The 26365-nt window shown below is 39.5% G+C and overlaps 1 protein-coding gene across 1 annotated transcript in view; it reads left to right on the top strand.

Annotated features, from left to right (window-relative positions):
• The window catches only part of ZFYVE9 (zinc finger FYVE-type containing 9), a 91596-nt gene that overhangs the window by 27970 nt on the left and 37261 nt on the right, over positions 1-26365 (top strand). Inside the window, exons 3-5 of the mRNA XM_077824548.1 lie at positions 14073-14177; positions 15056-17160; positions 23774-23873. Coding sequence (XP_077680674.1) covers positions 14108-14177; positions 15056-17160; positions 23774-23873 — 2275 coding nt within the window. The 5' untranslated portion in view covers positions 14073-14107. The remainder of the gene's footprint in view (positions 1-14072; positions 14178-15055; positions 17161-23773; positions 23874-26365) is intronic.

The raw sequence follows: 26365 nt of genomic DNA, 5'->3' as shown, positions 1-26365 counted from the left end.
CAGAGGAGACAGTAGCTGTATCCTGTCCTCTCACTGGGACACCCAGGGTGATTGATTTGCCTAACAAACTGGGGTTGGTCAGCTATCAATCTGGTTTTCCCGACTTCCATTTTGAATTGTTATGGGGTTTTGTTTTACTGGTTTTGTGGTTCAGGATGGTGGTGGTAGGGGTTGCTGTCTCATCTTACTGATAGTGTTTTAAGAACAGCATACTAGTATTGTATTTAGTTTAAATTGCAGATGGTAATGTCAGGTGATATACCAAGAGGTGAGAGCAGTATTTCAGTTCTTATTGACCTTTAAGTAGCCAGCTATCAAAGGGCCATACACTGGATTTTGGATCCACTTGTCTATAGGAGGTGTTTTGGATTGGTTGTTCTTTCCCACCTGCCCTCTTTTTTTCTAGTGGACCCCCAAGCAGATATCTGTCTTGTAGGATTCTAACCTTCAATGCATAGTTATGTTATTTTAGCTCAGAAATACTATTTAAAGCGTATTCAGGCATGTTCACCCCCCCCCCACCTTTTGCAATGCTGAGGGAGGGACCTCAGGAATATTTATTTATTTTGCATTCAGTGTGGGTCAGAGGGATTTGTTCATTTGGGCTGCCCCTCTCTAACGGACTTCTTTGTCTCACTCTGACTCAAGAGTGTTGCTCTCGCACACCTTTGTTTTTCTTACAGCCACCCGCCCTACCTCCTCTAAATTCTCTTACTCAGCACTTAAACTCTTGCTACTCTATCATCTTTTCTCCCTTCTCTTCATCTAAACGTCTTATGAATTCCCTTAAATACCCTTCATCTTGGATTCTTCTCACCCTACCTGTACCTCTTGAGTCTTGATGGGCACAGCATAAGATACATGTGGGGTTGCTTCCCCTTGTGAGTACCTATGGCTAATCTACTTACATGTTTCTTGGGATATAAAAGGAATTGGTAACCCTCTTAAAAAAAAAAAAAAGTTATATCTCATTTAAAATTGAAAGTTAATATAATACTCCTCCAGGAAACCCACCTAATTGAGTCTGAGGCTGAAAAGCTGAAAAAAGGCAGGATTGTTGATGGCATTTTAGTAATTACTTGGCCAAGTCTAGAGGAGTGTCAGTTCTATTAAGACACCCCCCCTCCCCCGAAAAAACAAAAAACAAAAAAACCCCAAAAAAACCAGCACACACAAATCCCATCAACTGCTCGACATGGAGGGAAGACTCCTAATGGGTAAAGTGCATATGTCTGATTTTACAGACACTCTTGTAAAAGTCTACACCCCAACAAAGATGATTCCTCCTTTTTCAATCAATTATTTTCTAGATTGACTCCTCCCTAGAAAATTTTATTGTGGCGAGGGACTTCACTGAAGTGTTAGACCTGCTTTTGGACAGATCAAGGACACCTCCAGTGTGCTCAATCCTCTGCTGGCCACACCAGTGTTGCCCAGAGGGAGGAACTGGGTTTAAAGGACATATGGAGGCTACAGCACCCTACACCTTTTTCTCACCCCCGTGTTCCACACACTCACTGATCCGTTATTTTTTGGTAGTGGGTGTCTTGGTCAGCTCTGTTGTTAACAAAATAAAAGTAATTATGATTTCTGATCAGCCCCTGGGGCGTTGCAGCTCTTATCTAATGAAAAACTACGGGCTACCAGGAGATGGCAGTTAAACTCTTTACTACTAAACACACAATTTAAAAAGTTTGTGGAGGATGAAATAAAAGTTTTCTTTGAGACTGATGACAACCCCTTAATTTCCTGAGTGTTCTTGTGGGACACTTTCAAGATATAGTTAAGGTGCACGATAACATCCTACTTCTCCCATTAAAAGACACACATGCAGGCTGAGCTGGTGAATTTAATGGAAAGGCTGATTCCCCCTCTTCAGATAAACACTTCAAGGTGGCAAATCTCAGATATGATATTAATAAATTAACCTTAGCTCAGGCTGAATTTGCTTTGTATAGACTAAGGCTGCGTCTGCACTGCATGCTTCTTTGTGCAGCATGCAGTGTTCCTACCCAGGTAGCCTCCCTAGCACAGGTATAAATAGTAGTGTAGACTATGAAGTGGGGCATAGGCAAGTAAAGACACGCCTGAAGAGTGCGGGCACGTACTTGAGTACATACACTATACTGCTCTCTACTCAACCAACCTGTGCCTCCCTGTCTACACTGCTACTTTTAGCAATGTAGTGCCCTGCTGCTGAAGCCTTTTTCCTATGGCAGGAAAAGACTCTGGCAGCAGGGAAAGGCTTTGGCGGGGGAGAAGCAGTGGTGAAAGGCTCCAGCAGCTCCCCACTGCTGGAGCCCTCCCCCACCTCAGGCAAAAACTCCACCAGTGGGAAAGGCTCTGCCAGCTCCCTACTCTTGCACCCTTTCTCTGCAGCAGGGAAAGACTCTGACAGCTGCCTGCTGCTGAAATCCCCTGTCACAGGGAAAAACTCCAGCAGCAGGGAAAGGCTCTGGGAGGTGTGAGGCAGGTTCTGGCAGCTCCCGCAGCTGTAGGGTATAGTGTCCTGCTGCCTCCCTGTTGCTCAGCCTTTCCCCATGCCCTCCCACTGTCTAGCCTTTCTCCTTTGCAGTGAAAGGCTGTAGCAGGAAGGAGCTGCTGAAGCCTTTCCCCGCTGCTTCCCCTCTTGCCAGAGCTTTCACTGATGGGTGTAGCTACACACTATAATGTGGACACTGTGCGCTTTTCACTGTGGTGTGTTGCTACATGTACACTACGCACCACTGATGGTGGTGTATAGTATAAGCATAGCCTAAAACAGACATTCTGGGAAACTATTAGTGCATAGACTTAGAGTGAATTCACTAAAAGCTAAAATCCCCTCAGTTTGCTCTAGTCAGGGCCAGATACTGATCAAAAAACCGTTAACAAACAATTCTCCAAATTCTACCAGTGCTTGTATTTAGAGGAAGATACCCTGATAATCAGTTACTAGAAGAATATATCCAAAATCTGCAGCTCCCCCAGCTAACAGAAGAACAACAATTTGGCTCGATTCTCAGTTACATATCTCTGAGATTTGGCCACCCTAGGCAACATGAAATCAGGCAAGCCCCTGACTCTAGGGCAGTATGAAGAATTTTTTTTTTTTTTTTTTTCTGACAGTCAATGTGTGTTTGTCTTATGCATACGGTAACTGGCGCATTACTTATATATACACATCTGTGATGCTCCCCCGAGGTACCCAGGGTTGTGAGGCACCTTACTACTACCTTCCTTTAGCATGAAGCAGTCTTGTCTACACCTGCTGTGGATCAGCTCCCTGAACCCACCAGTCTCTGGCAATACAAGCACTATGTTCCAGGCCTCACTCTTTCTGTACAGGTAGCAATAGGCATACGGCAACCCCTCAGGGCTGGTCTACGCTACCACTTAAATTGGTGTAACTTAAGTCACTCAGGGGTGAGAAAACGACAGCCCCCCTGAGCGATGTAAGTTACATCGACTTAAGCGCTGTCCATGCTGCGCTATGTCAGTGGGAGACCCTCTCTACTTATCCAGTGAACAATCACTGAATTACCAGGCCTGCTGTTCCCAAAGGAATAGTATGCACCAGCTTGTAAGAGTCAACTCAGGATCAGTACTTTGCTTAACACCACAGCACTTAGGTATGGTTACTATGAAAACAAGAATAAGTTTATTATCAAAAAACAGAGAATCAAGTGATAGGAAGTAAGAATATTATTGGAAAAAAATGGTTGCGTATAAAACAAAAACAGAAGGTGCTTTCTAGAGACTAAATTTATCAAACAGATTAACTTCCTGTCTAAAGAAGTTTATCTCACTCAAATTTCACTCCAGCATTTTCAATCAAGCCCAGTTGAGACCCCTTTTTCATGAAGCAAAATTGCTGTCCTTTTACTTCTTCAGAGAAGAGTGGAAGGGTGTCTCTCCCCCAGATTTAGTGTAGCAAGCCTCTGATGTGTACCTCTGGATTGGGTCTCTTCCCTCACCCCACTATTTTTCTGCTCCTGTTAGTTTCTTTCTGAAGTCCCCACTCCTTCATTTGCATTCAGTTCAGACTGGTGACAGGAGATCTATTGTGAACTCTACAATATGTAATTCACATAGAAACACCCAGCTAGTTAATTCTTGTGTGACAAGATACCTGTTTTTCACTTTTGCTGGTGACCAGTCCTTAGACACAGACTTTATAATTTTCAGTGTTTATACATAACTCCTTACACGACATCTGTACATGCATTTCACAATGATGCTGCTGACTGGGGTGACACCTTTTTATTTGAGGCCTCACATGACATTCATAAGTGAAATAAAATGCACATATCAGACTCAGGAGATTCCTGTGACCTGTATGGACCTCCTCTGTGCCACTTGCCAGGCACTAATTGGTTCCTGGATCACAACATCATATATAAACCATCATATATAAACATTTTTGTGCAGGCAACTTAATCTGTAAATAGTTATAAGCGTTCATTGTTTTGTTGCATTTTTGGATCAAGTTGCACAATTCTTTATGGTATTCAGAATATTCAATTTTCATAGACAGACAGATTAGCCTCTCTTCTTCAAGGAAGATTTAGATTTGAAATAGCATAGAGATGGACTTGGGCTTGGGTGCCATGACAGAGTGAACATTTATATATGATCTGTAAATATTGGAGATCTCTTCAGTCTGCCACACTGTTTGTTTATACCTGAGCGTTCATAAGCTCTAAAGAGTAGAGAAGCCTTGTAGATGCTGAGTAATGCATGCCATGATACAAACATTTGGTAAGTTGATAAATAAAACATGCTGGTTTTTTATTTGTTTATACAAAAAAACATGACCCAGTGGTGTGACTGGAAGTTTTCTAATTGACATAAAACATTATTTCATTAGCTTTACACTGTCAAAAATAAGTGATTTGGTGGTCTCAGCCTACATCACAAAACCATCACCTATGTAACAGTCTTCAGTCAGGAGAAACCCAGGACTGGAATATTAAGTGTTATTGGCCAGAAATTGAGGTATATTCTGTGGGATTATTCACAAAGCTGTCTTTAAGCAGTGTGCCTGGCTTTGGCCATTGTAATCAATAATACTTTCATAAGCACCACAATTCAAATTTAGCCTAAATCAGTTCATAAAGTGAGGAAGAAAGACGACAAAAAGAAACATAAGGTTGGCTGAAAGAGAGGCCCAGCATTTGGTGGTTCAGAAATTGACAGGCACAAACGTTGATAACCACCTGGATGCAAAAAGTAAAAATGTTGTATTTTTAGCTACACTTCTTGCTACTTCATAATACATTGCTTATAATTAGTTATTCTTGCTATATTTTTACACAGTGGACTTTCTGAGCTGTTTCTGGAATATCAGCTCTGCTTTTCAGTGACTCAGTAAACTGTCCTTTCTTCAATGCAGTGGTCATTGAATTCAGTTTGTTGTTCAGTCTTGATTTATTATACTTTCTCATCAACAAATAAAATGCATCTCTGTTGAGCTATTGAAGATTATTCTGGTTAAAACATTTAAGTTTCTGCTCTCTTCAAAATAATGATTGAAAGAACCAGCTTTGAGCCAGAAAACCCTGCCCTACTGATTCAGTGACAGTCCTTACTTAGACCTTAGTCCATCCTGTGCTTTGCTGCATATTGGGCTACCCACATTTGCCATTCTTGCCTGTCAACTGTCCTCTCCAAATCTTCCCATTTCATGTTGAGGTGCTTGATGCCACTCAGAACTGTTCGTTTCCCTGTTATTGGCGGTCTTCCTCTCTTTCTTGCGTTTTCTGGCTTCCATTCAACGGTGGTATTTGGTAAGATTTATTTTTCCATTCTCCGTACGTGTCCCAGCCACTGATGTCTTCTTTTGTAGATTATTTGTGAGAGGGTGCCTTCATTCATCTTCCTATCTCTATATGTTATTCCCAATATTCTTCTCTGACATTTGTGATGAAATGCATCCAGCTTTTGCGTATCTTTCTTGGTAAGTTGCCATGTCACACTGCTATATGTTGTGATGACGATAACAATTGCTTTGTACACGTTCAGTTTTGTCTTCAGGGATATGTTTTTGAGTTGCCAGATGTTTTTGAGTCTTCCAAATGCAGCATTTGCCTTCCTGATTCTTCTTCTTATTTCCTCAGAACTAGTACCATCTTGGCTGATGGTACTTCCAAGATATGTAAAATTGTCCACCTCCTCCAATTTCTCTTCTTTAATTTTGATTTCTGTCCCTATAGTCCCCATTAACATGACTTTACATTTCTTTGCATTATATCTCAAACCTGTCTTCTCCATTACTACTTTTACTTGGTTTGTACATTTTTGTAGTCCATTGGCATCTTCACTAATAAGAGCGATGTCGTCAGCAAAGTCTAGATCAAATAGCCTTGAATTGTTCCATTTTAGGCCATATGTATCACTGTCGCATTGTTTTGGTCCATGAGTAGCATAAACAAAAAAGGAGACAGTACGCACCACTGCCTTATACCTGTCTTGATGCTGAATGGCTTACTCAATCCATTTTCCATTTTAATGCAGCATTTTGAGTTGGTATAGAATGCCTTCATAATGTTAATTAATTTTGTTGGAATTCCAGATTGTTCCACAATTTTCCACATTGTTTCTCTGTTTACACTATCGAATGCCTTTTGAAAGTCCACAAAATTGATGGCAAGACTGCCTTGGAATTCAGTTGTGCTCTCAATAAGTCATCTCAGGGTGCAGTAAGGTGCAGTAATTAATCATCTTAATCAGGTTATACCAACTCTTTCAAATATCAGGATGGCCTATAAGGTGGAAAAGAAAACAAGGTAAACAAAGACGGGGAAAATGTTATACTGCAATAAATTTCTAAAAAAAAAAAAGTACAGTGACTTAGTCACATAACTCACTTCGATTTTAATGGAAACATGTAGCTGAACATATGGCAGTTACCCCATTGGCCGGATCCACTTTGTTTAATATGAGCTAGGATACTGTTATTTACTAAAGGAAACAATAAGGTGCTATCTAGCAACATAAGGATCTATCCTTCCAGTCCTCATTTGCACAAATACTGACTGCTCATGTAAGTAGTCCCATTGAGCTCAGTGGGATTGCTTACATGACTAAGGATTTGCAAGATTGAGCAAAGAGTCCTTTTTCTGGAACAACTAGGTTAAAAATGTTGTTGGGGGCCTTCTCTTCCTTAGTCTTGTTTCGGCCTCAGTTTTCTAAAGAGAGTTGTGTCTTCCCTGTCTTTTTCCTCAAATCCTATAAATATTCATAAAGGTATGGGTCTTTGTTGCCATGGGGCACTACACGGAAATCATATGATCAGCAGTCCAGAACTGCTCTACAGTTATGAATGATCTTCTTAAATGTTATATTATCATCTAAAATAAGGGATGAGGGGGAAAAAACAACTCCACTTAAATTCTGACCCTGGTACGCATTCCCATTAATTGGGTGCGAGGCAGTCAGCAAGCAACAAAGGTGTATGTTTCTGTTTGTTTATGAAGTGGGTTTAGTTTAAGGGTAAAGATTTTTTTTTATTAAACTACAATTCTAAACCACGGAGACCATAGCTGCCAGATCATTGTAGCATGCTATATTAGACCCTTGTGTGTTTTTACTTCCAGTCCTTAATCCCTGGCCATGCAGGAGAGAAATATTCAATCCCAGGCAGGCTCCGATACTTTGGGAGATTTGGACAGGGCATTGGGGAAAGAGAAGCATGGGCATCCATTGTTTATATAAACACTAAGCCTCCTCCTGTGTCAAGAAAAGGGCATTAAGGGCACTAGCTGTGGTTTTGGCTCTTTTTTTTTTTTTCTTGAAGGGAGATGGGAAGAAAAGGGTCATTTGTTTTATAAATAATAATTGCTGATTTTATACTTCAGCATTTCCAGCAGACTTTTTCTGGTAAATAGCGGCTAGGGATAGGCATCAGTTAGCTTATTTAAAGGGACTGCGTCAGTTTAACTAACTGTTGAAAACAAACACATTTTTAATACTTGATACTAATACTACCTTGGATTATTAAGTGAAATAATTACAATGTTTCAGTGTGCTTGTCTCTTCTGATGCTCTTTGTTTACTTTGTATATTTCAGCATGGACAATGAAAATCAATGAAGTCAGATTCATTTTTGTATATTCAATTTCAGTGGCTGGTTCTTAGTGCTTCAAGTCATTTTGGGCTTCAGACTTCTTAGTAGAATGTGTATTTGTTTACAAACAACTCTTTGCATTTGGATTTATGGAGGGGAAATGTGGAAACATTTCTATTTGTCTTAGGATGGACCAAATTTAAATCAGCAGTTTCCCATTAAAAATATTAAAATATACAGATTTTTTCCATAAGGTTTATAAAGTAATTATTTTAAAACATTAACTGTACTGTGTTGTGTAAGACTTTCAGGGTAGTGGATATAAAGTGTTAGGAGTAGTCGTTTTGTGGGCTTGATTTATTATTGATGTATAGACAGTTCCATGTTTTTGCTGAAGATGTAAAATTTTGTATTGGATATTGTTTTGTAACATTTGTAAAGCACCTGCTATTTGAGAGAGACTAAAATCAATAAAAACAGTGCCATTTAAAGTGAATTGCTTTCTTTAGTTGTGTGACCTTGTTCTTCAGCTTGTTCTTTGCTGTCACTTCAGCCGATATAAATCATGTGATGGGCAAAACTCAGGCATGATTAGGGAGGGAAAAATAATCTAATTTAAATCTTAATTATACCAATGCAGATATATTTGAGCGCATACTAAACTCCTGTTTTCAGGAATCTTAAGATGAGCCCGAAAAATGTACTCTGTACTGAAAAATGACCTGAATGAGTGATCAGATTTGATTTTTTCTTAAGCCAGAAACATTTTTCTGCATGTGGCATTCTTTACAGAAACCTAAAGAGATGTTTCACTCTTCAAAAATGTTTTCAAAGCCATGTAATCAGTGTTGTGTATGTCTTCCTCCTTCCGCCCCAAAAACCAGTAGGTCAATGATTGTTGGTATCTCTAATTACAAAAATCAGTGCTTGTCGTTCAGTTCACTTGCACGGTCTTACAAAAAAGTTTATATATTTATGCTAGAGAATTCCTTTATGGATGCCCTTTTTATGTTTTAAGAAGCAGAAAAAAATTTGAATGGAGTGGTTTCAAACAGCATCGTGGTTCACTTTGTTACTGAGCACAGGAATCCTGTCTGATGCTTTTCAAACTGCTCAATCCTACAAGTGCCCGGTACTTTTGGGCAGAATCTAATTGACCTCAGTGGGACTTTGCCGAGGAAGTAACTATTCTCAGGTGTGTAACTGTTTGCCAGATTGGGCCCTTGCCAAAATTCTAAATTAAATACAAACAGTGTAGATGTGAAATGTACAGTATAATACTTTGAATAAAATAACAATCTTGCTGTAGTTGAGTTAATTTTGATTGATCATCTTTAGAAGGCTTTGTGGAAGAAGCCTATTTTTAAGGAGGAATAAGTATTAAGAAGGTGGTGTTTTGGTGGTAAAGGTAGGTGTTTCGAGAGTTTGGTGGGGTGCTCTGAGTGAAGGCATCAAAATGAGAGGGAGGAAAAGATGCAAGAGAACCACTAAAGCTTTGCAGGCTGTTTTGTTTCTAAAGTGCACTAATTTAGTGTTTTGTGTGTTTAGGGGAGAAACAGCTAATTTAAAAAATGCAAATGCTGTATACTGCAATAATTTATTTGAATGAAAAATGTTATGAAGGCTTTTGAGTGCATGGACTTAGGTGTGCCTGGCAGCCTAATAATCTGCTGATTTGCATTAAGTGTCTGTAGGGACCCATGAATACAAGCTGTCCCAGTCTGCTATGTAAACCTGGCATTTTAGAAAATCTCTAAATCCGTACAGTAGACTTTAGATGCTTGGAGAAAGCCATATGGTACCAAATGAAAAATGCTGAACTTTTCTCAAACTCTTGAAAGCAAAGCTTGACTTAAAGGTGCTATTCTGTAAATCACTCAGCTTGTTGCCTGTATGCCTGGTGATTGTAAATGATATTGTTAGTCATCTAGCTGTATGCCTTGCAACAGTGGATGATCTTATACCCAGTACCAGACACAGTACAATACCCCTGGGCAGATTTGGGAGGGCTAAGGCCAGGGATCTAGCCTTATCTTTGAATTTCCTATCAAGACCACTTCACATTTTGATGTAGTGGTTTTGCATGAATTGAGATTTTGCTGAATTTTTATTTAAATTTTTTTAGAGTCAACCCACCCAGTAGTATAGTCTCCACATTTCACTATATCATAATCTGGAGAGGACTGTTCTCTGGATTCTGTGTCAGTTTTAAGTACAGTTTTCTCATTGAGAAACTAAGGAGAGAAAACATAATTAGTGTTAATGCCTGACCCTGAATAGTTTATTTTGCTGCTATATAAATAGCCATCTAACCCAAGTTAATTATGGCTTGCAAATATTTAGGTTTTTGCTGGGCACAGTTGGGGTGGGGGGCACAAAGGAGCAGATGTGTCCCCCTGACTCTGGAGTTGGTTCTGTGCTGGCCCTGAAATACTTTAGGCTGCTCTAAAGTACACTGCTGACTGTAGCCCCCAAAGGAGCCATCTGCCAGTATAAAATATTTGGAATGCAGTAGTGTCGTTTCTGTGTTCCCTCCCGTCCCAGTTAATTGCCGAGTTGGGAGTTGGTGTAGCTACACTCACGCTACGCCAGTTGGGGACTTCCCCATGCCAGGTGAGATCAGGCTGCTCTCTACCCCCTTTGGATCGCATCAGTGAATCTGGTCCCTGTTTTTTTAACATGAGCTTGTGATGGGGCCTAATACAATTCATAACTTCAATAATACTTAACTGATTTTCTTTAAAATGGATATGTTTTGTAGATATCCCTGAGACTTAAAAATAAAACATTTCCATTGTATTATATATTGATAAACAATTTGTAATCAGATGTTAAGGTATAAACGCAAGGAGGCAAAGTTAAGATTGAGCTTAAAAACATTAAATCTGCATATCCTCATGTTTGAATGCGCGATTTCTCATCCTTAATTTTGCATTATTGCTGGTTGACCTGCTAATATGTTTAAACACAACAGTCTTTGTCCACACTAAAGGAAAAATTGTGTTTAACGCTGTGCTAGTTAAAATGTGTTAGTCAATACATTTTCTAACATTATGCATTTTCCTGGTGTAAACAAGGTAGGGTGCATGGGTAGGGTGAAGTATCACTTCAGATTGCAACCCTGCTGTAATTAGTTCCCTGATGCAGTTGTATCTGTAGCATGGACAGACCCTAAACCTTGCAGCTGGCTGTTCTGCATGAAGCCAGAATCTAACTCTCATGCCCTATGTGTATGTCTGTACTGCGGTTAGATACCTGCGACTGGCTCATGCCAGCTGACTTAGAATCATAGAATCCTAGAATAACAGAATTGGAAGGGACCTCTGGAGGCCATCTAGTCCAACCCCCTGCCCAGAGCAGGACCAATCCCAACTAAATCATCCCAGCCAGGGCTTTGTCAAGCCTGACCTTAAAAACTTCTAAGGAAGGGGATTCCACCACCTCCCTAGGTAACGCATTCCAGTGTTTCACCACCCTCCTAGTGAAAAAGTTTTTCCTAATATCCAACCTAAATCTCCCCCACTGCAACTTGAGACCATTACTCCTTGTCCTGTCATCTGCTATCACTGAGAATAGTCTAGATCCATCCTCTTTGGATCCACCTTTCAGGTAGTTAAAAGCAGCTATCAAATCCCCCCTCATTCTTCTCTTCCATAGACTAAACAATCCCAGTTCCCTCAGCCTCTCCTCATAAGTCATGTGTTCCAGACCCCCAATCATTTTTGTTTGACTTAGGCTATGGCTACACTGGCACTTTACAGCGCTGCAACTTTCTTGCTCAGGGGTGTGAAAAAACACCCCCCTGAGCGCAGCAAGTTACAGCGCTGTAAAGCGCCAGTGTAAACAGTGCCCCAGCGCTGGGCGCCGTGCTCCCAGTGCTCTAAGCTAATCCCCTTGTGGAGGTGGAGTACCAGGAGCGCTCCCGCGGCAGCGCTTTGAAGTTTCGAGTGTAGCCATGCCCTAAGGCTCGGGCTGAGGAGCTGTTTAACTGTGATGTACATATTTGGACTTGGACTGTGTAGACATACCCTGACTGTTTTTCCCCTCGTCACACAGTGTTGAAAACAAGTCCTGAGGAGAATAAGACCTTTTCTCTCCCTTTTTTCAGAGTAACAGCCATGTTAGTCTGTATTCGCAAAAAGAAAAGGAGTCCTTGTGGCACCTTAGAGACTAACCAATTTAATTGAGCATGAGCTTTCGTGAGCTACAGCTCACTTCATCAGATGTATCTCCCTTTTGTTTCAGATGATTTCCAAGGAACAGGTTAAATCAAAGATCCCATATACAGTAGACATGCTATGGCATGCACTCTGTAACAGAGAAAATGTCTGTGCTGGGAATTTAAATGTTTTCAGAACTAGATCAGCGCATCTCAGTGCTGGCAACCATTGTTAGTAAAAAGATCATCTTCCTTGTGCTGCCAGAGCTAAAGTGTCACTTGACTGGTTATGTTCCGTTGAAGAAATGTCCTTAATGACTCAGTTTAGCTATCCTTCCCAAGATGTTTTCCTTTCCACCCTGAGACTATCTTTTAATGGGGGTGTTTACCTTATGTTGTTAGGAATCACTAGAATCTACTCAGCAATTGTGTCAGAGCATTTCACATTTATTCATACAATACCTCTGGGAGGAAGGGGGCTAAGTAATTAAGTATTATCTGTATTTTATGTATAGGGAAACAGAGACATGGACATATTAAATTACTGGTCCAAAGCCATATAGCTAGTCCAGTGGCAGAATGAGACTAAAATCCTGAACTTCAGACTATCAGTTGAGTGTCTCATTCATTAGATGGTGTTGCTTTTCCATTGTTCCAGGCTTGTGTGTTGAATGTGGGAATTCTCACATCTACAGCAGACATGGTAGTAATTTAAGTATTACAGAAATCCCATCAGACTGATGCTTACCATTGAAAGTGAGTCTCACCTTTCTGAGGGTCTTTTGCGGGAGCCACATTGATGCAGCAATATGGGGAAGCTTGCACCTTTGACATCAGAAACTTGTACCGGGTTAAATGTTTATCTTACCAGCTTTGAAAGTTCCATTTAAGTGCTGGGGTAGAAAGCAGTATTAATGTATTCCTTGAAATTGAAATATTTAAGAAGGTCCTTGAAACACCTAGTTATGCTACCAGTAATGAGCCATGTTGGCAAAAGTGTATGATTATAGTGTGATGTTTGATTTACTGATGATGTGTTGAAAAATATCTCCGCTCATCAGTTAAGATGGAAATGCTGTCAATAACTAAGAGTAGAAGATTCCTCCTCTTGAATTTATCACTGTATTGTGGTGGGAAAAATCTGGGAAGTTTGGAATATGGGAAAAAGGGGAACTTCCTTCTTGCCACCCCTACAGAAAAATCTCTCTCTCCCATTTAGATTTCATGAAACATTTTATTTTTGTATCTCTGAAAGATAGTCTTGCATATTATGCCTTGTAAGTGGTGTGGTCTGGAATGAAGTGTACTATGAAATGACTTAACACTTGCAGACTCAAATGGCTTAGTATTCTTTCCATTCATTTGATTACAATAGTTTCAGCTGCTCTGACAGCCAGCATATGAAAATGAAACCTCCTCTCCCAAATGTTAACAACATTGTAGCTTCAGCCACCTGGCCCACATCAACAAATTCTACATATAAATTTGCTTTGTCAATATGCTGGTTTTTAGTGTCTTACATTTCAAATCTGCTCTTAGATAGTTCATTATTTTAAAAAAATCTGGACTTGGCTTAAAATTTAAAGCATATATGTTTTGACATTATTTGTAAACTTTGAAGGCTGCCAAGTTTTAAAAAAATTCCAGTTTATCCTGATGGGGAAGCAACTAATTAGGATTAGGTTAATGCAGAAATAATTTTGATCATCAGAAAAAGCCCTCAATTTGTGTGTGCAATATGTTAAATTGATCTACATTTTGAATATATTTGAGGGAATATTCTCCTGGTAAATAAAGGGAGTGGATAATGGAATATTGCTAACTGAATCTTGAATACCTGTTGGTAATCTGGTCTCTGTTTGACAGGTTCAATCAAGGAACTGGGTGGTATTTTCTGACAAATGGAGAACTATTTCCAAGCGGAGGCATATAACCTCGATAAGGTTTTAGATGAATTTGAACAAAATGAAGGTGAGTGACTTTGTAAAAAGGTTGTAGATGCATGTGTTTGACATTACACAGAGAAAACCATAGGTGGGGCAGCGTAGTGTAACATCCTTTTAATTTTCATGAATTGCAAACTGATCTCATTACTTTCAAAGCCACCTGTGAATTTTAAATGGTTTTCCTTAGCAGAGGACAGCATCTCATAATAATTTTCTGTTTACCTGTATTATCAGTGGTGAGGTGCTTTATATTTAATTGTTGATGTAGTAAATTTTTAAAGGGATATTGTTAGAATTGTAGCTTGTGTTAAAGTAAAGAGTTTTACAGAACCTAATAGGAATAGAAATATTGATGAGACTTGTTTTTAACAATTCTATGAAAACAGTTATTTAAACATTCTTCTTCAATATTGGGAGAACCAAGCACCCTGACAAAAATGCCACCACACATAAATCCTAGAGTGAAGACGATCATATTCTAAGTATAAAATCTCTGTGTGCTCTGATTTCCTCCCTCTTACTGTGGAGGGAACCAAGGATTTTGTCTTGTGTCCCCTCCCCCTTTCTACTTAATGTATCAATCAGTCAATCAATTTAGAATTGCCTGTTAAGAATAGAACTGGACAACTGACTGGTCGTATAGCCCTAAAGATGTTATTTTCCAGAAACTCTGTGCAATTACATCATTAGATGTTGATCTTGGATTCTTAAGTATTAGAAAGTGGTCTTTTGCTATTGTGCCCGTATTCAGACATCTGTGCATTTCTGGTTTAGGAGTAGTTTTGTTATACAAAAGGATTATAGGAACCATGGAGGTTAACTATCCTATAAAGTAGAGCTGGGGGAGTTGTGTCACTGTGATGGATTATAATATAGTCATTATTTAAACTATTAATTTTTCAGATGATGCCGTTTCACCTACATTATTGGGTACAAAGTGGAATCAGGTTCTAGATCCCCCTTCTCATCGGCTGTCATGTAATCCAGCTCTGTCCAGCGTGCATGAAGCTTCAATTCCTAATGAGTGTCAACAGAGATTAAAGTCTTTCTCCCTGACCCATTCAACCACCACCCCAACAGAAGGAGAGGGGGATCATTGTGCTAATGGAATGGATCTTAGTGTAAATCCAGAGACCCCAACTGTGTGGATTGATGATCAGGCAAAAGCAGATGATCATTTAATGAAGAGAAATAGTAATCAGGATGATCAGTGTAATGCTATGGAAACAGGAGAAAAGAAATGTGGAAATCCAGCCTGCTTGCCAGAAGAGAAAAATGTTCTAGTAGTGGCAGTCATGCATAACTGCGACAGAAGGACTCTACAAAGTGGCAATTTGCTGGATTGTAAAAATTACAGCACTCAGTCCTTAATGGACACTGTTAGCTTTACACTGGATAATGAAAACCGACAGAATGATCAGTTTGGTGTTACTGTAAATGGATCCACTGAAAAAGATACAGATACAGAAAAGCAAGGAGTACAGTTAGATCGGCTATATGCTGAGGCTGACTCTGTTAGCCATTTGATTAATACTTCATCTGATAGTCTGTCCAATGCATGCCTCCCCCATCGATTAAAGGATGATTCTAATATTAATAGAGACTCTCTGTTCTCAGAGTCTACAATTGCAGGGATTAATGCAGTGACCTTATTGCAGAGACCAGTTGATGGTACAAAGAAACCACAAGAGAGTTGTGCATCAGTTGAGGATTTTACTAGCAAAGTAATTACTCAACGAAAAGATCCGGAAGCTAAAAATTCTTCTCTTAGTTCAAGTAATGGAAGCTTCATGATAGATGAAACTGTAGAGGAACAAACATCTCAACTGTATCAATCTGGGCTACCTGTGCGCTCTCAAACTTGTCAGCCTAATATGTCTGAAAGTGGCAATTACAGTGAATGCTTTGAAGAATGTATTACTTCTGAGGATGTTAGTGGTATGGAAAGTGAAGTCAGTGAATGTGACAAAATTCTCAGCACAACTGAATTGCTCAGTGGAGCAGAGTGTTTCCCTGAATCTCAGGAGATGACTAATTGGGAATTGACTAAACTGAACAATAAGCAAACTCATGGAGAGAATGAAAGACTTTTGCAGATGAAAGAGCCTGAGGAGGCTTGTAGTAATAGTGGGAAAGATGGAGATGGGATGATGGAAGCAGGCATGGACATAAAAAGGATTTATATAGATGAGCTTGAAGGGTCCAGTCTCTCTGATGTTATGGGTACATCAGCAGCAAGCTCTCTGTCTAATGGTTGTGATTCCTATGGAATGCAGAACCCAATTGTTGCTCATATTCCAAAGACTTTACCCTCCAAGGAAGACTCAGTGACAGAAGAAAAGGAGATAGAGGAGAGCAAGTCAGAATGTTACACTAATGTTTATGAACAAAGAGGAAATGAGGCTGCTGATGGGAGTAGTCTCATTGTAAACAGCACTGGTGACCAAATGAAGAAAAATTACTTACATAATCTCTGCAGTCAGGTACCATCTTTGCAAGGGCAAACATTACCAAAAACAGTAACTAATCTGCAACCTATCAGTGTTCCATTTGGTGGTGCAAGACCCAAACAACCTACAAATCTTAAATTGCAAATTCCAAAGCCATTATCGGACCATTTACAAAACGACCTTGTTCCCCCAAACTCTGGAGGTAATACTAAAAATAAAAATGATGTCTTTGGTAAAGCAAAAATAGGGGAAACCTTGGCAGCTGATATGTTTCCTGATGAGACATCATTAAATGTCTCTGTTGCTGATACCACTGGGGAACATTTAGAAGAGTATGAGTCTGGGGTCTCTAGTAGTCCGTGCCTTGCAGTAGCCCCAGATAGTCCAGATAATGATCTCAGAGCTGGTCAGTTTGGAGCTCCCACTAGAAAGCCATTTACTACTTTAGGTGAGGAGGCTCCAGTTTGGGTTCCAGATTCTCAAGCACCAAACTGCATGAAATGTGAGGCCAGATTTACATTCACCAAAAGGAGGCATCATTGCAGAGCATGTGGGAAGGTAAGTTCATATTCAGTGACAAAGCCTTGTGTTCCCTTATTTGTAGTCTCTCTCTCTCTCTCTCACGCCCGCCCGCCCGAACTGGCTACCATTGCCTGACATCTGTCTAAAGCAGTGGTTCTCAAAGCTGGTCTGCCGCTTGTTCAGGGAAAGCCCCTGGTGGGCCAGACCTGCTGCGTCCGCAGGTTCGGCCGATCGCGGCTCCCACTGGCCACGGTTCGCCGCTCCAGGCCAATGGGGGCTGTGGGAAGCGGGGCGGGTCAAGGGATGTGCTGGCCATCCTTCCCGCAGCCCCCATTGGCCTGGAGTGGCGAACCGCAGCCAGTGGGAGCCGTGATCAGCTGAACCTGTGGACACGGCAGGTAAACAAACTGGTCCGGCCTGCCAGGGGCTTTCCCTGAACAAGCAGCGGACCGGCTTTGAGAACCACTGGTCTAAAGCACAGTAGCATACTCCATTTGATTTGGTTAGTTTCTTTTTAAAAAGTCCCTAGACTCTCATCTATTCATTGTTCACATTACTTTAATAGAGAATAACTATTGGTTATTCATGATGATAAGAAAGGTTATCCTTTAAAAGCAGTTTGTTAGTTTATTATAGCCATTAACAGATATTGAATTCATGTCGGACTGCTATAAAATAACTAAGTGCAGGAAACTAATTTTCAAAAATCACTGCATCAATAATTTCCATTCATGACACTGCAACTTGTTGACGGGGATGGGAAGTGAGCTACTGAACTGCCAGTTTTTCTGCTGGTTAACATAGCTGACTATCTTCATTCTTTTATCTCCCCTTTACTCGCTTTGCACATGCTACCTACAGTATTTACCAAAATATATCCTTGCTTTTGAAAAAGTGTATTGACTATAATAAGATTTTCCCAAATTTGATGGATAGGTGAGTGTTGATATGGTTATTAAGAGGAATTCTGTAGGAAGGTCAATTAAATGTAATTTTTAAATGTATTTTTATTGTATGAGGAATGTTTCTTTGAATATTATAACTAAGTTTATTTCTTAGTAAGAACTTATTTTTATGTATACACCATATCAGTTAGATAGGACTGCATTAGTTTAAATGCAAATATGGCTTTTTTGTGATAAAACAGCTCATAAAATGTTTGTACATATTTTGTTGTTGAAGTATAAGTAAATGGCACACGCCACTGCAAACAGAAGTCTAAAACTAATTGATCAGTGTGACTGGTTCCCCCTGGGGTGGCACTTGGAACTGGGGTACCACTGAGCCCCCTGATGCACCAGCCTGGGCTCCCTCTCACACTGTACTGCTGTGACAAGCCAGCACTTTCAGCACTCCAGACAGCACTTTCACCAGCATACACACAGGTATGGACACACCCAGCTGCAGTTACAAGCAGGCTCTCTGACCAGCCCCTGCATGGGAAAGCTACTCCCAGCTCCTCAGGCATGCACCCCCTCTGGAGTATAAACCCAAAATTATACTGCCTTGGACTGCACAAGGAACTGTACAGCTTAAGCTCATAACATTCGCCCACTCCCTCAATGTGGAGAGGAATATGCAACAGCCTTTTGCCCCTGAGTTATGATTTCCACACACTAGTTTAGATAAAGCTAACTACAAAAGATGGATTTTAAGTGAGTATAAGTGATAGCAAACAGATCAAAACAGATTACCTAGCAAATAAACAACAACCGCAAACTAAGTTTAATATACTAAATAGATTGGATATGAATAGCAGATTGTAACCCTAAAATGATACAAGCAGGCTGCAGATTCTTAAGGGGCAAGCTGCACTTGCTTTAGAGCTTGGAATTCCCAGATATTTCATTCACAGGCTAAAAATCCCTTTAGTTTGGGTCCAGCACTTCCCCCAGTTCAGTCTTTGTTCATCAGGTGTTTCCAGGGGTTTTCTTGTGTGGGGAGTGAAGAACACCCGACGATGTCACTTCCTGCCTTATATAGCTTTTGCATATGGTGGGAACCCTTTGTTTCAAAACTTGGTTCCCTGACCGGTCTGTGGAAAAACGCTGACATTCCAAGGTGGAGTCTAGAGATGTGGTCACATCACATGTCGTTGTAGAGACATAGCAGCCATTACTTAGAAGCTGTCTTTAGTGTTCTCAGGAAGGCTCCCCAGGTAGGAGATAAGCTTCTCCTAAGACCTGTTGTTTTTTCCTAATGGCTCATTGACCTGAATAGGCCCTTCCCCACCCAGCTATCTAGACTGAAAGCATCTTGTCCAGTGGGTGTTACCCAGATGTAACTACATTTGAAATACAGAAAAATAGTTACATAGCTAATATTCATAACTTCAGATACAAAAATGATACATGCTACAAATAGGATAATCATATTCAGCAAATCATAACCTTTTCTATGACATCTCACATGACATATCTTGCATAAAATAAATCATAATTATCAATTATTTCATAATCATAATATCACTATGAAGAATATGGGGTGCAGTGTCACAATCAGATTATTCAAAGTAATTTTAAAAATACTAGGCTGGTAAACATTCATGAATTACTTTAAAAATAAGATGAAAATGCAACATTAATGCATTTTAAAAATAAACGTATTAAAGTAAATTTGGTTCATTTAGGGTCCAGTCCAAATCCCTGTGAAGTCAACTGACTTCTCTGGGCTTTGGATCAGATCTTTAGCTGCCAGAATAGCATAGGGAAGCAGAATGACATGAACAGAGGACCTAAAATAATCAAATTCAGCAAACATAGATTCATATCTGTCTGCTCCAGGAAGGAGACTTGCAGAAAATATTAAGCGTCCCATATAGCTGTCTAGGTATGACAGTTGTCTTTCTTAGCAACTAGAATACATAACACTGAATCTGTTCTCCTGGCAATTGTCCAATTAAGTGAAAGGACTCAGTAAGTGGGTTGTGTTCACATTCATATTTTTGCATTTGTTCCATGTTTTCTTTATTTTGAGACCTGAAGAAAAATTCTTCTCATGATAGGTCTGACTGGTTTAAGCACTCATTTGGAATAAACACATACTCTTATTAATACAAATAATATTTAAATCCACCAATATTAGAATATGCAATAAATTATTAAAAATAAGTAATAAGTAGTCACTATCTACTTGTACCATATAGTTTAAATCCCTAAATTTAGTGCATCTTTCAATTATTGATGTATTTAAATGTCCAGTCCTACTCCCGCCAAAATCAATGAGAATTTTTAATCCACGTCAGTGGAAACAGGATAAGGCCTCTCACTGGTATTGGATTTTAGCTGTCACTTATTTAAAGGGTCACTGTCAAATAGCTAGGCCATACTTCAGTTTTTTGTGAGTTTACCAAATGACTACAAGCTTTGGGGATGTTTTGTTTTAAAGAAAAGCAGCTCTTTGGTTTGAACTGAATCATTCTCCTTGAAACCCAAGTTTTATAAGTGGTGTTGATGCCCTTTGGTCCCTGCTGTTCTCTGCCTGTGGCACACAGCCATTTAGTCTTCTGAAGGCTATAATGTTTTGGTCTAATTCTGGTAGTTGGGTTTGGTGTGTCGTGGCTGTGTGGTATTTAGTGTCTTGTGATATACAGGAGGCCAGAATAGATGATCTGGTGTCCCTTCTAGCCTTAAACTCTGAGACTAGTTTACTGTTGCTGAATGAGAAACAAAAAGTGAAAATGACTGAAGGGTAAACAGAAATACATAGCTAAATAAACCTCATAAGGGGCAAAAATAATGTAGATTTTTAAAATGTTCAGTGTTAATAATCTAAGAGATTCTTAATCTGAATTGTAACACAACAGTTTCTCTTAAAACTAACCGTTGTGGCAAAAAGTCCTAAGAATAAAAACTGCATTTAAAAATAGTTGGATGGTGCCTGGAGAAAGTGTTGCTGTTTTAATTTGTGTAGTAATTGACAAAATCAGTGTGAGCCACTGAACATCAGGGGAGATGGTAGAAATTAAATATGCATGTTTACCAAACTTTGTTTTAAACTTAAGAACCTGAAAAGTGATGATATATTTTAGGAGAAACTATTGATTTTAATTGTTATTATTTTGTATATGTATTTTCCATTGCCATCTGTAGTGGTCACCTGTGATATCCTTGTGTAGAACAAGTGGAGTATTTGTATGTGACAGTTCTGTTCTGTTCTGTTGGCCAAACTAGTAGTGATTCTTGCACTAAGAAGTAGAACAAAGACAAACATAAAATCTTGTAACTGCACTGTGCAAACTTGCTGAATTTTAAACAAGCTGCTATTTTCTGCTATGTGAAATACTAATTGCTTGACCGTTGCTTTCAGATATACTGTATATATATATATTGCTGAAAAACAGGAAAGCACACTTCACTTTCACCTTAAATGTTGTTTATATTTGATTATATGTAACACCTGCTCTCTACCCTACTACAAAGTTAAAGATGCCAATGAGAACAGGTGTTAACGTTTTGTCATTCTACTATTTATTTCTGTTTAGTATTTAGATCATAGAAATCATTGTGCTTGAAAAGCTTTGTTAAATGCAGAATGTAATCTTCTTCAAAAAGTCCTGAATTAGAAATTAATTAGTTTAGTCCTTTGGTCTGTGGTTGAGGACATTGATTTTTCCATGTTCTGTAATTGTCCTCCTAGTTTAAATCTGAACTGAATTTTCCAGTGGATAGGCGTCCCTAAGAATTGAAATGAAGCAGAATATTTTAAAATAAATTACTCCGAAACCAGTGCTGGTAATGTTACTTTAAAAGCTGGTAAAGTATAGCAGACATAATTAGAAAAGGAAATTTTACAGTTTACACACCATTAGATGAGATCATCCAGGCGACAAAATTGTTATTCCAGCTCACATCATTTGTATGCTAAAATCTTGTCTCAGGCTTGAGCTTCATCTCTACGTTACAAACTACAACAAAGTTACAGGACCTATTTACAAAATGGCTGCCCCTAGTTACAACATGGCCAACATTTTTAGTGCACACTGAACCAAACTGTGTCACTTTAACTGGGCTAGGAGGTAGACAGACACTATTATGTTTAACTGTTGGAACAGAGTACCTTGGCTCATTTGTAGTGTAGATGGGGCTTTGTATTTAGTTTTAATATGTGCAAGATTTAGAAATGTTGTAGTTGGGGTAGGGAAAAAGTATAGGATTACATGAAGATCTATGAAGATTAAAAGAAAGATATACTGTTAATTATGCATATGAAAACCAAATAAAATTGAAACTACTTTGGGTTGAAATTCAAAATTCTGACTTGACTTTCAGAGAGTGTTTACAGTATAGTATCTGATGTGTCTAAGTTTCATATGCGTTAAGCTGTTTTTCTGCATGAAACGTGCACTCATCAGTGGCTTCATATGCCACCTGAACAAAAGCCCTGGGACACATAGGGGAAAACATTGACTTTTTATTTAAATACACATTGTAAACCTTAAGATAGACTGGCCAGAATCTTGTCTGTACTGGAGAATTTGGGCATTACAGGCACCATTGCATTGCCACATCTGTAAAGTACCTCATGTCTCCATACAAATGTTTGTAATGGTGCACAAGCATTACAATTGTTGTTACAATTGCACTTTCTTGTAGCATGCTGCCCAGAATCACTGAGCTGTTAGTCGTGGAGCAGGTGGAAAGTGCTGGCAATGCAGCTGCAGCATTCTCATTGGTCCTTCCAGCACAAGTCATGCAGTGTTCCCCTTTAGCAACCCGTGTGGTGTGGAATGAGTCTTGAACTCCTGATTACTTTCTTGTTGCAGCTTCAATAATTCTGCACATATGAGTTTTCTCTTTTATAAAATGCAATGCAGTGATCATAAGGCTTTTCTTCTTTGAAAATATGTAATGCTGATATTTAATTTTACACAATTTCTTGCTATTTTATATATTGAAAAATACTAATTTATACATTTTGGCACTGCATCTAACAGTGGATTATTGTTCCCCCAAACTCTACTTTTGGGAGGGACTTATGTGGGAACTGTGGGATAGGTACCCATAATGCATGGATACTGCAGGAATTGATAGGTGTACTATGTACCAACGGGTTAATAGGTAGCCAGGGCTTAATAGGTAGCCAAGATGGCTGGTGAGGACACACTTTTACGGTGATTCATTTGAACTACTGAGAGTTACAACAGTGCAGGTCTCAAGTGTAGAGACAAAATGGATGTCCTTTCTTCTGAAATGTATGTCACAGTTCCCCATCCAGTTTTGGCTTCGATTTAAGTGACCTGAGAAACTGCCTGAGCACTTTCCCAGTGTTGTGTTTTAAACATGATTCGTTCCAGAGAGCTGTAAAGCTGGCCTCTATTAATTCCCAATCCCTCAATTCACTGAGGGATTACATATATGATTTTCCTGATCCATTAGCCATTATCTCAAACCTGCATTTTTAAATTACTCCTGTGGGGAGTGTGTACATTTATATTGTTGCAGATAGCACTTACTCCAGTAGGATTTAATGAGACTCATACTAGGTCATTTGATCTTAATCAATTTCACTGTGACACTGTTGAAGGATTATTGATAATTTGCCTCCTAATTTTGCACTTTCTAATGTATTCAGTATCTGAATTAATCTATTTAAATTACTCTTATCATGAAACATTGAGTGATTCAGTGTGTTTTTTCTTTTGCTCCAGGTTTTCTGTGCAGCATGCTGCAGTCTGAAATGCAAGTTGCTGTACATGGACAGAAAAGAAGCCAGAGTGTGTGTAATCTGCCATTCAGTACTAATGAATGGTAAGTAGAAAAATAGGGACTAAATGCAAAGTTTTACTGGTTTTGTGTTGATCAGTGGCTGATGTATGCCTAGCCTATTGAAAACACTATATTCTTACTGGCAAATATTTAAAAATGCAAAGGCTCTAAAGAACTCAACTTGCAATCCTTGTGAGACTTGGGGACTCTTGTACCACACATAATTAGTGAAATCCAAAAAGCAGGTAAGGTTGCAGAAAGATTAAGAGCTTATTTCATAAAGCACCCTGCTTGGATTTCAGAAAATTTGTTTTGTATGGAGGAAAGTATGGAAGCTTACTCTGCTTGTTTTCTTACAAATGGCTGATCTGTTACCTGCTCCTACAGGAGACCAAAGGGAAGAAACCCACATTTGTGTCCCTTTCTAGACTACATACTATAGGGAAATCATGAAAGAATCTTAGTCCACAAGAGGATGCTGCTTCATTTCTTACTAGCTGACTTATTAAATAACATCACTATTGTTAACTACTTCGTGTCAGAGAAGGAGGCCTGGTCTAAAGGACTGAGTTCAGGAAAAACTCCTGAGGCATAGGCACAGCTAAATAACTCTTGTGTTCTGATCTTGGCTCCAGGCAAATTACTGGCAGAACATGAGCTCTGAGGGAGATGCTGGGACCAAAAGGGCTAATGCAATCCTTGGATGTATAAACAGGACTATTGAATAGAAGGGGGGCGGTTTATATTATCTCTGTATGTGACACTAGTACTACTACAACTGGAATACTGTGTCCATTTCTGGTGTCCGCAATTCAAGGAGGATGTTGAAAAATTGAAGAGGGTTCAAAGAAGAGCCATGAAAACAATTAAAGGATTGGAAAATATTCCTTATAGTGAGAGACTCAAGGAACTCAAGTTTATCAAAAAAGAAGGCTAAGGGGTGTGTGACAGGGTCGGGCCGGATAGCTACAGGAGAGTAATAGAAGGCAGATATATTAGCCCCAGGTTAAGTAGGTCCCTTTTCCCTGGGTAAGGTAACAGGGAAGGTTCCAGAACCATCAGGAACCTTCTGGAGACAATTAAGACAGACAGGCTGATTGGAACACCTGTAGCCAATCAAGAAGCTGCTAGAATCAATTAAGGCAGGCTAATCAGGGCACCTGGGTTTAAAAAGGAGCTCACTTCAGTTTGTGGCGCATGTAAGGAGCTGGGAGCAAGAGGCACTAGGAGCTGAGAGTGAGAATGCATACTGTTGGAGGACTGACGCGTACAAGCATTATCAGACACCAGGAGGAAGGTCCTATGGGGAGGATAAAGAAGGTGTTGGGAGGAGGCCATGGGGAAGTAGTTCAGGGAGTTGTAGCTATCGCACAGCTGTTCCAGGAGGCACTCTAGACAGATGCATTCTACAGGGCCCTGGGCTGGAACCCAGAGTAGAGGGCGGGCCCGGGTTCCCCCAAACCTCCCAACTCCTGGTCACACACAGGAGGAGTTGACCTGGACTGTAGGTTCATGAAAACGGCCAAACTGAGGGCTGCCGTGAAACTCCAAGGCAAGCAAATCCGCCAATAAGCGCAAGACCCACCAAGGTGGAGGAGGAACTTTGTCACAGGTGATTTAAGCACAGTCTAAAGATATTCACAAATGTGTACACTAATTGGATAATAGGCTCTTCACTCTTAAGAGTCGTAAGTGTAACAGGATCCAATGGCTGGAAATTGAAGATAGCCAAATTCAGACTAGAAATAAGATTCAGTTTTTCAACAGTTAGGGTGATTAACCATGGTAAGATGTTCCAAACGATGATTGTAAGATGATTGTGGTGAATTCTTCATCACAACACATTTTAGAATCAAATTTGTATGTTTTTCTAAAAGAAATCCCATAGTTTAAACAGGAATTAATTTAGGGAAGTATTATGTCCTGTGTTATGCAGGAGGACAAACTGGATGATTACAGTGGAGGTACCTTCTGGCTTTATAATCTTTCAGTCTCTGAAATTACTTAGGCCAAGTTTTCAGAAGTGTCCACTAATTTTGGGATGCCTTGCTTTTTGTGTTCTCTGTTGACACTTCATCTTAGAGCTTGATTTTTCACAGGACCTGAATACACTTGGAGGTCCCATTGACTTCAGCTGGAGTTGTGAATGCTCAAGTATGGCATTCAAAATTTTTGGGCAGATTCCATAGCTGTTAAATGGGAATAATTTTTATCTCTCTCAAAGGAGTGTTAAAGATTAATTAATGATTGTGAAGCAATTTGAAAAAATATAAAGTGCTAAATATCAACATCTTCCACTGGAGGCTATAAGAAGCATGGTAAGAAATTGTAGTTTACAGAACTAGGAATTAAAGGTAGGCAAAAATATGACATTGGTTTTTGATGAATTATCAGACATGTAGATGAACACAATATATTGAGGGATGAGTCAATGTGGCTTTTGTAAAGGGAAATCATGCCTTACAAATGTATTAGAATTCTTTGAGGGGGTTAACAATTATGTGGACAGAGGTGATCCAGTTGATATAGTGTAC

The sequence above is a fragment of the Eretmochelys imbricata genome, chromosome 8 (assembly GCF_965152235.1).
Source record: "Eretmochelys imbricata isolate rEreImb1 chromosome 8, rEreImb1.hap1, whole genome shotgun sequence".
NCBI classification, from domain to species: Eukaryota; Metazoa; Chordata; order Testudines; family Cheloniidae; genus Eretmochelys; species Eretmochelys imbricata.
Note: the sequence above shows the minus strand (reverse complement) of the source record. Positions and strands in the feature narration are given on the sequence as shown.